The sequence below is a fragment of the Physella acuta genome, unplaced genomic scaffold (assembly GCF_028476545.2).
Source record: "Physella acuta isolate Inbredline_101_S28 unplaced genomic scaffold, ASM2847654v3 ptg000333l, whole genome shotgun sequence".
NCBI classification, from domain to species: domain Eukaryota; kingdom Metazoa; phylum Mollusca; class Gastropoda; family Physidae; genus Physella; species Physella acuta.
Window position 1 is genome coordinate 360,484 of NW_026731852.1, and position 11,551 is coordinate 372,034.

Here is an 11,551-nt window from a genome sequence, read left to right on the forward strand (position 1 = left end):
ACTTTATTGGACTTACTGTATACTTTAGTATGGGCTTTTATAAACTTTATTCAATAGGCGTTTACTTTATTTAGTTTGGGCTTTTACAAACTTTATTGAACTTACAGTTTAGTATGGGATTTAAAAACCTTTATTGGACTGCGCTGATGGGGGGGGGGGGGGGGGGGGCTACTTTTACCCATAAATTTGTAGCGAAACGAAATGCTATCGTTATAAAACTTAATGGACATGGGACACGCTGACCATTTGAACACGTCATAAATGTTCCCCTCTTTCAAAGGTTGACCGATGTCCGTAATCTCTTCCAGTAAATTAAGGGTTTTCTGGTGAATAACAGGTTGTCCAGTCATTAATTATCAGCTTGTCTTATTAATTATCCGATTTCCCAATTTTTAATTGTCAGGTTTCCCATTCATTAATCAGACGGTTGCCCAGTTATTAATTAAGTGGACCAATTATCACGTATCAATATGTCCTTTCATTAATCAGTCGGCTGTCCAGTTACGAATTATATGGACTATTTATCACTTATCAGGTTGTCCAGTCATCAGGTTGTCCATTCATGAGTCATCAGGTTGTCCAGTCATCAGGTTGTCCAGACATCAGGTTGTCCAGTCATCAGGTTGTCCAGTCATCAGGTTGTCCAGTCATGAGTCATCAGGTTGTCCAGTCATCAGGTTGTCCAGTCATCAGGTTGTCCAGTCATCAGGTTGTCTAGTCTTCAGGTTGTCAAGACATTAGTCATCAGGTTGTCCAGTCATCAGGTTGTTCAGTCATCAGGTTGTCCAGACATCAGGTTGTCCAGTCAACCTTGTGTTCTGTGGTTATCCATCGATCAACCGGTCCCTGATTCCAAATCTGGTCTAGCCATGAGGCTATAAATATTCTTGCTGACCTGCCATTTTGGATTGTCATTTCTCATCAGCACCAGCAGGTGTCACCCCAAGAAAGATGGATGGCCTCCGACGTGCCCCAACCTCTCTGACATATTAGCTAGCGTCTTGCTGCATTATGAACAACCCGTGTCAAATAACCAGCGCCTGTTTGTTGTCTCAGAAAAATAAAATGTCGAAATTTATCATGTTTTTTCTATATTATTTATTGTTTTTAGCATCATGCCTAAATAAATAAGACCCCCATATTTTCACATTAGAATCTGCCAGACTTCTTTTTCTCATAGTTCTGTTATATTCACCCCCCCCTCCCACACCCACACACACTGCCCATATTTCACTGGTATAAGGTAACCTATTGTTCCATAATTGTAAAACGCCCTGAATGTCTACAGCTTTAATGCTGTTTGTCCGCAGCCAGTACCCCCCCCCCCCCCTTAACCCCCCACCCTCTATCAACATAGCTCCTCTAATTATAGCACCAACCCGTAGGTGTTGGGTATTCCTCAGATATCTTACATTAATAGACCCTTCTCTCCACATAATCACTCGTGTAGCTTCCCCTTTCCCACAACAGTAACTCACACATAACGCTCATAATTCCTCAATAAAAATCCCCGCCTCCACACATCTTCCCAAAATAATCCCCATAACCCATGTTTTCTACCAGTTCCGCTAATCCCAGGCCCAAGTCAACCGTCTTTTCCTCTCAGGCCCCCCCCCCCCCCCCCCCAACCCTTCTCCCACTGGTATTTTAAGGGTTAACCTAAGAGACGTCACTCTGCGCGACTCGACTGGCGCTGCCATGGTAACCGGACGCTGTAACATCAGTTGTATAATTGCTGGTGATTGGGGTGATGGGTTGCCCTTTTATTCCCCACTCCAGCCTAATGATTCCGGTGTTTTCTCCCCTCTCCATTTCACATATCACATCTGATTTTGTGTACGTCTTTCGCATTTCTTAGCTGATAACTTGCCAGCTGCCACAAAAAGTGTTCTAGCAAAAACAATTGCCAGAAAAATTGTTCTACCAAAAACAATCGTCACAAAAATTGTTCTACCAAAAACAGCTGCCCGAAGCTTTGTCCATTTTAATTTTTTTCCCTAGTGTTATTTGTTTTTCTCTGTGATTTAGTGCAGTACATTTTTACAGCTAATAAAATGCCTTCCCTTTCACCGTTGTCTGCAAGTAGTCAATGCCCTACTGTCTTAGTGAAGCTGTACCTGACTATGTTCCCTGTCTTAGTGAAGCTGTACCTGACTATGTTCCCTGTCTTAGTGAAGCTGTACCTGACTGTATGTTCCCTGTCTTAGTGAAGCTGTACCTGACTATGTTCCCTGTCTTAGTGAAGCTGTACCTGACTGTATGTTCCCTACTGTCTTAGTGAAGCTGTACCTGACTGTATGTTCCCTGTTTTAGTGAAGCTGTACCTGACTATGTTCCCTGTCTTAGTGAAGCTGTACCTGACTGTGTTCCCTGTCTTAGTGAAGCTGTACCTGATTTATGTTCCCTGTCTTAGTGAAGCTGTACCTGACTATGTTCCCTGTCTTAGTGAAGCTGTACCTGACTATGTTCCCTGTCTTAGTGAAGCTGTACCTGACTGTATGTTCCCTACTGTCTTAGTGAAGCTGTACCTGACTATGTTCCCTGTCTTAGTGAAGCTGTACCTGACTATGTTCCCTGTCTTAGTGAAGCTGTACCTGACTGTGTTCCCTGTCTTAGTGAAGCTGTACCTGATTTATGTTCCCTGTCTTAGTGAAGCTGTACCTGACTATGTTCCCTGTCTTAGTGAAGCTGTACCTGACTATGTTCCCTGTCTTAGTGAAGCTGTACCTGACTATGTTCCCTGTCTTAGTGAAGCTGTACCTGACTGTATGTTCCCTGTCTTAGTGAAGCTGTACCTGACTATGTTCCCTGTCTTAGTGAAGCTGTACCTGACTGTGTTCCCTGTCTTAGTGAAGCTGTACCTGACTATGTTCCCTGTCTTAGTGAAGCTGTACCTGACTATGTTCCCTGTCTTAGTGAAGCTGTACCTGATGTATGTTCCCTGTCTTAGTGAAGCTGTACCTGACTGTGTTCCCTGTCTTAGTGAAGCTGTACCTGACTATGTTCCCTGTCTTAGTGAAGCTGTACCTGACTATGTTCCCAACTGTCTTAGTGAAGCTGTACCTGACTGTATGTTCCCTGTCTTAGTGAAGCTGTACCTGACTATGTTCCCTGTCTTAGTGAAGCTGTACCTGACTGTGTTCCCTGTCTTAGTGAAGCTGTACCTGACTATGTTCCCTGTCTTAGTGAAGCTGTACCTGACTATGTTCCCTGTCTTAGTGAAGCTGTACCTGATGTATGTTCCCTGTCTTAGTGAAGCTGTACCTGACTGTGTTCCCTGTCTTAATGAAGCTGTACCTGACTATGTTCCCTGTCTTAGTGAAGCTGTACCTGACTATGTTCCCTACTGTCTTAGTGAAGCTGTACCTGACTGTATGTTCCCTGTCTTAGTGAAGCTGTACCTGACTGTATGTTCCCTGTCTTAGTGAAGCTGTACCTGACTGTATGTTCCCTGTCTTAGTGAAGCTGTACCTGACTGTATGTTCCCTGTCTTAGTGAAGCTGTACCTGACTGTATGTTGCCTGTCTTAGTGAAGCTGTACCTGACTATGTTCCCTGTCTTAGTGAAGCTGTACCTGACTGTATGTTCCCTGTCTTAGTGAAGCTGTACCTGACTGTATGTTCCCTGTCTTAGTGAAGCTGTACCTGACTTATGTTCCCTACTGTCTTAGTGAAGCTGTACCTGACTGTATGTTCCCTGTCTTAGTGAAGCTGTACCTGACTTATGTTCCCTACTGTCTTAGTGAAGCGGTACCTGACTGTATGTTCCTTACTGTCTTACTGAAGCGGTACCTGACTGTATGTTCCATGTCTTAGTGAAGCTGTACCTGACTGTATGTTCCCTACTGTCTTAGTGAAGTTGTACCTGACTGTATGTTCCCTACTGTCTTAGTAAAGCTGTACCCGACTGTGTGTTCCCTATCTGACTGTGTTCCCTACTGTCTTAGTGAAGCTGTACCTGACTGTATGTTCCCTGTCTTAGTGAAGCTGTACCTGACTGTATGTTCCCTGTCTTACTGAAGCTGTACCTGACTGTATGTTCCCTACTGTCTTAGTAAAGCTGTACCTGACTGTGTGTTCCCTATCTGACTGTGTTCCCTACTGTCTTAGTGAAGCTGTACCTGACTGTATGTTCCCTGTCTTAGTGAAGCTGTACCTGACTGTATGTTCCCTGTCTTAGTGAAGCTGTACCTGACTATGTTCCCTGTCTTAGTGAAGCTGTACCTGACTGTGTTCCCTGTCTTAGTGAAGCTGTACGTGACTGTATGTTCCCTGTCTTAGTGAAGCTGTACCTGACTGTGTTCCCTGTCTTAGTGAAGCTGTACGTGACTGTATGTTCCCTGTCTGACTGTGTTCCACAGGAAAAGAGCTGTTTGTGTGCGAGACGGCCTTGAGGAGCTTCAACACCATCCTGGACACGCTGGGCGGGCCCGGGGAGAAGATGAGGTCAGCGGCGCTCATGTCAAGGGTCAAGGTCGTGGGAGACAACCCGTCCCAGAGGGCGGCGAACCTGCGCTGTCAAGGGAGGATCAAGGAGCGCTCTAAGGTGGGTCTGGTGGGGTCAACTGGACTGGTCTAAGGGGGTCTTTGCTGGGGTCAGCTGGGTTAGTCTAAGGGGGTCTTTGCTGGGGTCAGCTGGGTTAGTCTAAGGGGGTCTTTGCTGGGGTCAGCTGGGTTAGTCTAAGGGGGTCTTTGCTGGGGTCGGCTGGGCTAGTCTAAGGTGGGTCTGTTGGGGTCGGCTGGGTGGGTCTAAGGTGGGTCTGTTGCTGGGGTTCAGTGATGCTATAAAATGGGCTGTACGCCATATGACGAATTATCTTATTTCATTAGAATTTTATACCGAAATTCCTCAATAGAAACCATTGACCAAAGTTTGTATAATAAATAATAACTACCAGCAAGATACATTTCAAAAATGAAAATAGTTTTTATCTTTCAAACTTTTTTTTCGTATCCACCTCCCAATTTTTTTATTCCGCACCTCAATAACAAACGCACGCATGAATAAAAACACGAACACAAATACACACGCGCTAATAGCCGCGTCCATTGTGACACATCGATCCCGTGGTATCGTTTGCCCACGTAATCGAGTATCGGAGAATCGTGATTGATGTGGACAGGAAGAGATTGTTTTGTGTGGGGAAAATGATCGTGTCCACAAATACAGCCTTTCTTCTTCGCCATTGTGTACCAGACCAAGACATAGTGGTCATTCTCTCGTTGTCCCTAGCACCACTGGTCATTCTCTCAGTATCTGGCAACAAAGTGGTCATTCTCTCAGTATCTGGCAACAAAGTGGTCATTCTCTCAGTATCTGGCAACAAAGTGGTCATTCTCTCAGTATCTGGCAACAAAGTGGTCATTCTCATAGAATCTGGCACAAAGGGGTCATTTTGTTCTATCTAATAACAAAGCGGCTCTACTCTGTGAGGAGCCACCTAAAGCGGCTCTACTCTGTGAGGAGCCACCTAAAGCGGCCCTGCTATGTGAGAGCCATCTAAAGCTGCTCTACTCTGTGAGAGCCACCTAAAGCGGCTCTACTCTGAGAGAGCCACCTAAAGCGGCTCTACTCTGAGAGAGCCACCTAAAGCGGCTCTACTCTGAGAGAGCCACCTAAAGCGGCCCTGCTATGTGAGAGCCATCTAAAGCTGCTCTACTCTGTGAGAGCCACCTAAAGCGGCTCTACTCTGAGAGAGCCACCTAAAGCGGCTCTACTCTGAGAGAGCCACCTAAAGCGGCTCTACTCTGAGAGGAGCGCCGACCCAAGCAAATATTTATTTGCATTTGATGAATGGTGTTTTTTCATTGGGCCGATATCTCGATTCTCCTTTGTCCGGCATAGCCAAGCGCACACACACATTCAATCACTTACACACACACTCTCACTCTCTCCTTTCTCTTTTTCACACACACACTCTCTCTCACTCACACTCTCGCTCTCACACACACAAACACTCACCACTACCACCACTCGTCAGGGGCAGTTCCCAGTACACACAGAACTGGCAACAACGAACCACAAAACGTGTTGTCTATCATGCAGTACAGCACACTGTCGAACATTCTGCCCACCTGCTGTCCGCGTTACTGTCCATTACCTTACTGTCCATCACCTTACTGTCCAAGCTGCTGTCGTCACCTGACTGTCCATCACCTTACTGTCCATCACCTTACTGTCCATCACCTGACTGTCCATCACCTTACTGTCCATCACCTTACTGTCCATCACCTTACTGTCCATCACCTTGCTGTCCATCACCTTACTGTCCATCACCTTACTGTCCATCACCTTACTGTCCATCACCTGACTGTCCATCACCTTACTGTCCAAGCTGCTGTCATCACCTTGCTGTCCATCACCTTACTGTCCATCACCTTACTGTCCAAGCTGCTGTCATCACCTTACAGTCCATCACCTTGCTGTCCATCACCTTGCTGTCCATCACCTTACTGTCCATCACCTTACTGTCCATCATCTTGCTGTCCTTCACCTTACTGTCCACCACCTTACTGTCCATCACCTTACTGTCCATCACCTTACTGTCCAAGCTGCTGTCATCACCTTACAGTCCATCACCTTGCTGTCCATCACCTTGCTGTCCATCACCTTACTGTCCATCACCTTACTGTCCATCATCTTGCTGTCCAAGCTGCTGTCCACCACCTGACTGTCCATCACCTTACTGTCCACCACCTGACTGTCCATCACCTTACTGTCCACCACCTGACTGTCCATCACCTTACTGTCCACCACCTGACTGTCCATCACCTTACTGTCCATCACCTTACTGTCCATCACCTTACTGTCCATCATCTTGCTGTCCTTCACCTTACTGTCCACCACCTGACTGTCCATCGCCTTACTGTCCATCACCTTGCTGTCCTTCACCTTACTGTCCACCACCTGACTGTCCATCACCTTGCTGTCCATCACCTTACTGTCCATCACCTTGCTGTCCAAGCTGCTGCCCATCACCTTACTGTCCATCACCTTGCTGTCCAAGCTGCTGTCCATCACCTTGCTGTCCAAGCTGCTGTCCATCACCTTACTGTCCATCACCTTGCTGTCCATCACCTTGCTGTCCATCACCTTGCTGTCCAAGCTGCTGTCCATCACCTTACAGTCCATCACCTTGCTGTCCATCACCTTGCTGTCCAAGCTGCTGTCCATCACCTTACTGTCCATCACCTTACTGTCCATCACCTTACTGTCCATCACCTTACTGTCCATCACCTTACTGTCCATCACCTTGCTGTCCATCACCTTGCTGTCCAAGCTGCTGTCCACCACCTTACTGTCCATCACCTTGCTGTCCGTCAACTTACTGTCCATCACCTTGCTGTCCATCACCTTTCTGTCCATCACCTTACTGTCCATCACCTTACTGTCCATCACCTTACTGTCCATCACCTTACTGTCCATCACCTTACTGTCCACCACCTTACTGTCCACCACTTTACTGTCCATCACTTTGCTGTCCGTCAACTTACTGTCCATCACCTTGCTGTCCATCACCTTGCTGTCCGCGTTACTGTCCATCACCTTGCTGTCCATCACCTTTCTGTCCATCACCTTACTGTCCATCACCTTACTGTCCATCACCTTACTGTCCATCACCTTACTGTCCACCACCTTACTGTCCACCACTTTACTGTCCATCACTTTGCTGTCCGTCAACTTACTGTCCATCACCTTGCTGTCCATCACCTTGCTGTCCGCGTTACTGTCCATCACCTTGCTGTCCATCACCTTACTGTCCTTCACCTTGCTGTCCATCACTTTGCTGTCCATCACCTTGATGTCCATCACCTTGCTGTCCATAACCTTGCTGTCCAAGCTGCTGTCATCACCTTACAGTCCATCACCTTGCTGTCCATCACCTTGCTGTCTATCACCTTGCTGTCCATCACCTTACTGTCCATCACCTTGCTGTCCATCACCCTACTGTCCATCACCTTGCTGTCTATCACCTTACTGTCCATCACCTTACTGTCCATCACCTTACTGTCCATCACCTTACTGTCCATCACCTTGCTGTCCGCGTTACTGTTCATCACCTTGCTGTCCAAGCTGCTGTCCATCATCTTGCTGTCCATCACCTTACTGTCCATCACCTTACTGTCCATCACCTTACTGTCCATCACCTTACTGTCCATCACCTTACTGTCCATCACCTTACTGTCCAAGCCGCTGTCCATCACGGTGCGCTGTGTCAGATCCTCAACAAGCAATCTGATTGGAGCGGGTGTGTGTGTGGGGGGGGGGGGGTATTGCGCTGTGCAGCAATGCGGTCCTATCACACATCCGGGATGTGACGTCATTTCCTGCTGTCCCTAATGCACAGATATGTAAAATAAAGTTCCAATCCGTTTTTATAAATTGTGGAATGGATGCTGGGGGACGGCACGGTATCGCGGCAATCCTGCTCTCTCGCGTGATTTGGGCTGGTCACGTGATCTATCACCCCGTGGGGTGGCATGCACGGGTGGATCGAAGAATGTTCCAGACGGAGTTGTTGATATTTGGAAATCAAACTTCCTTGCTGGGTGTCAACTGTACCCCCCACACTTGAGGCATTCACCGAATTTCTCGAACATGTTTTGTCATTTCTTTTCTTGGTAGTGAGTTTATTCACCTGCAACCCCACCCCCAACCACGTCACACACCCCATCTTCCCCCCTCCACCTCCACGCACCCCCCCCCCACACACACGCACCCCCCCCCCCCCCCCCCTCAACGTGACTTGGTTTCGCAACAGAACATGAGTCGCCAGCATTGGTGACTCTATAGGTGATGTTGATGAATAATTGTATGGTGTTTGCTGAGCAGAAAATAAAATGTCGTTTGGCTGTATATAAAGTGTCGTTTGGCTGTATATAAAATGTCGTATGATGGACAGCAGCTTGGACAGTAACTAAAATGTCGTGATTGCAGGTTGTGTTTGGAACCGGTGACACTCTTGAAGCGGTCACTGTGACCTCTAACATGGGATTTGTCCGAGCGGCACAAAGCCAGGTATTCAATGTTGAACACTACCTGTACCCATGACGTATCGTGTGTTACCTGTGTTACCTTTACCTTTGATTGTGTTGTACCTGTGTTACCTGTACCCATGATTGTGTTGTACCCATGATTGTGTTGTACCCATGATTGTGTTGTACCCATGATTGTGTTGTACCTATGACTGAATGTACCCAAAACTCTAGTGATAAGCCCTTGAATGAACTGCCAGGCCCACCAGCCTAAGCTTGATGAATGTCTTGTTACTAAAAGCATCAAATCCTCCAAGGTGAGCATCGATCTCACTGACGCCACGTCCACCAGGGACCATCCCGCCACTTGGTAATCTCGTCATGTCAGGTTGCCAGTAGCTCGGTCTGGACTCTCTGGTGTTGGGGGGGGGGGGGTCAGTGGTCAGTGTTTTCTGTCGGTAGAACTGTGAGGGTCAGCTCAGTGTAGAACTGTGAGGTAGAACTGTGAGGGTCAGCTGTCTGTAGACTGTGAGGGTCATCTGTGTGTAGACTGTGAGGGTCATCTGTGTGTTGACTGTGAGGGTCATCTGTGTGTTGACTGTGAGGGTCATTTGTCTGTAGACTGAGGGTCAGCTGTGTGTAGAGATGTGAGGGTCAGCTGTGTGTAGACTGTGAGGGTCAGCTGTCTGTAGACTGTGAGGGTCAGCTGTGTGTAGACTGTGAGGGTCATCTGTGTGTAGAACTGTGTGGGTCATCTGTGTGTTGACTGTGAGGGTCATTTGTCTGTAGACTGAGGGTCAGCTGTCTGTAGACTGTGAGGGTCATCTGTGTGTAGACTGTGAGGGTCATCTGTGTGTTGACTGTGAGGGTCAGCTGTGTGTTGACTGTGAGGGTCATTTGTCTGTAGACTGAGGGTCAGCTGTGTGTAGAGATGTGAGGGTCAGCTGTGTGTAGAGATGTGAGGGTCATCTGTGTGTTGACTGTGAGGGTCAGCTGTGTGTTGACTGTGAGGGTCATTTGTCTGTAGACTGAGGGTCAGCTGTCTGTAGACAGTGAGGGTCAGCTGTGTGTAGAGATGTGAGGGTCATCTGTGTGTAGAGATGTGAGGGTCAGCTGTGTGTAGACTGTGAGGGTCATCTGTGTGTAGACTGTGAGGGTCAGCTGTCTGTAGACTGTGAGGGTCAGCTGTGTGTAGAGATGTGAGGGTCAGCTGTGTGTAGACTGTGAGGGTCATCTGTGTGTAGACTGTGAGGGTCATCTGTGTGTTGACTGTGAGGGTCAGCTGTGTGTAGAGATGTGAGGGTCAGCTGTGTGTTGACTGTGAGGGTCAGCTGTGTGTAGACTGTGAGGGTCATCTGTGTGTTGACTGTGAGGGTCAGCTGTGTGTAGAGATGTGAGGGTCAGCTGTGAGGTAGAACTGTGAGGATCATTTGTCTGTAGACCTGGTTGGTCAGCTTTGTGTTGTGACATCATGACCACGCCCACTTGTCTACGTCAGGGTGTCCAGTTTCCGGTGTTCCTGCACGCTGCTAGAGCCCTCACGGAGCAAAAAGAAAAGTTGGCCACAAACTTTGTGTAGGACAAGTTTGACCAGAGCCTGGACACTGTGGCCTACAGTGGCGGCTGGACAACGTACTCTACAGGTCTGGTTATATGGACAGTGTGGCCAATAGCCTTGAACTTTTGGACAAGCGGGCCTAGAAGACTGGACAAGACGGACTAGAAAAGTCTGTTGGAACTTTGTTACCATTCACTAGGGCAGTCCTAGACAACTGGAGCCCTAGGGAAGAACTTTTATACATGCTGTATCTGTAGCAATAAACTGTTTTACAATGTGTGGACATTTGTGTGGTGTTGTGTGGTATCTGATGATAATATAAGGGTGTGGTTCTGTACCTGTTGTATGTCTCACCAGTTACCTGTTGTCTGTCTCACCAGTCTACCTGTCTGTCTCACCAGTCTACCTGTCTCACCAGTCTTCCTACATGACGTCTCACCAGTCTACCTGTCTCACCAGTCTACCTGTCTCACCAGTCTACCTGTCTCACCAGTCTCCCTATATGACGTCTCACCAGTCTACCTGTCTCACCAGTCTACCTGTCTCACCAGTCTACCTGTCTGTCTCACCAGTCTACCTGTTGGATGTCTCACCAGTCTACCTGTTGGATGTCTCACCAATCTACCTTAGTTGGTTCATGAGACAGACAATACAAAATATTGTCAAACCATATTGCTTTTCGAACAACATCCTTTCAATTACAAACTGTAGAGCTGACCACTTGACCCCCCTTCACAAACTGGACACGCCCACCAGCCACCACTTGACCCCCGTCACCAGTTGGACACCAACCACCACTTCACCCCCGTCCCTACCCACATACTATCCTACCCCTGACTTCAACCCCCGCCACAAACAAGACAAAAATATCTTTGTTGAGTCACAATCTTTGCTGATCATTGTTTTGGTCATGTGACTTTTTAATGAGCAGCCATTGGTTGGTACGTCATGACCGTAGAGCAGGAAGTGGGGTAGACTATGCACTAATTAACCTCTAGAGAAACCAACCTAAGCTTTA

The 11,551-nt window shown here is 47.5% G+C and overlaps 1 protein-coding gene across 9 annotated transcripts in view; it reads left to right on the plus strand.

Annotated features, from left to right (window-relative positions):
* Nucleotides 1-10,814, plus strand: part of LOC131940832 (UPF0415 protein C7orf25 homolog) — a 100,103-nt gene extending 89,289 nt beyond the window's left edge. For all 9 annotated transcript variants that reach the window (XM_059299688.1, XM_059299687.1, XM_059299689.1 and 6 more), the window contains exons 7-9: nucleotides 4,361-4,545; nucleotides 8,938-9,018; nucleotides 10,474-10,814. In XM_059299688.1, the coding sequence (XP_059155671.1) occupies nucleotides 4,361-4,545; nucleotides 8,938-9,018; nucleotides 10,474-10,554 (347 nt within the window). In that variant the 3' untranslated portion in view covers nucleotides 10,555-10,814. The remainder of the gene's footprint in view (nucleotides 1-4,360; nucleotides 4,546-8,937; nucleotides 9,019-10,473) is intronic.
* Nucleotides 10,815-11,551: the final 737 nt, after the last annotated feature.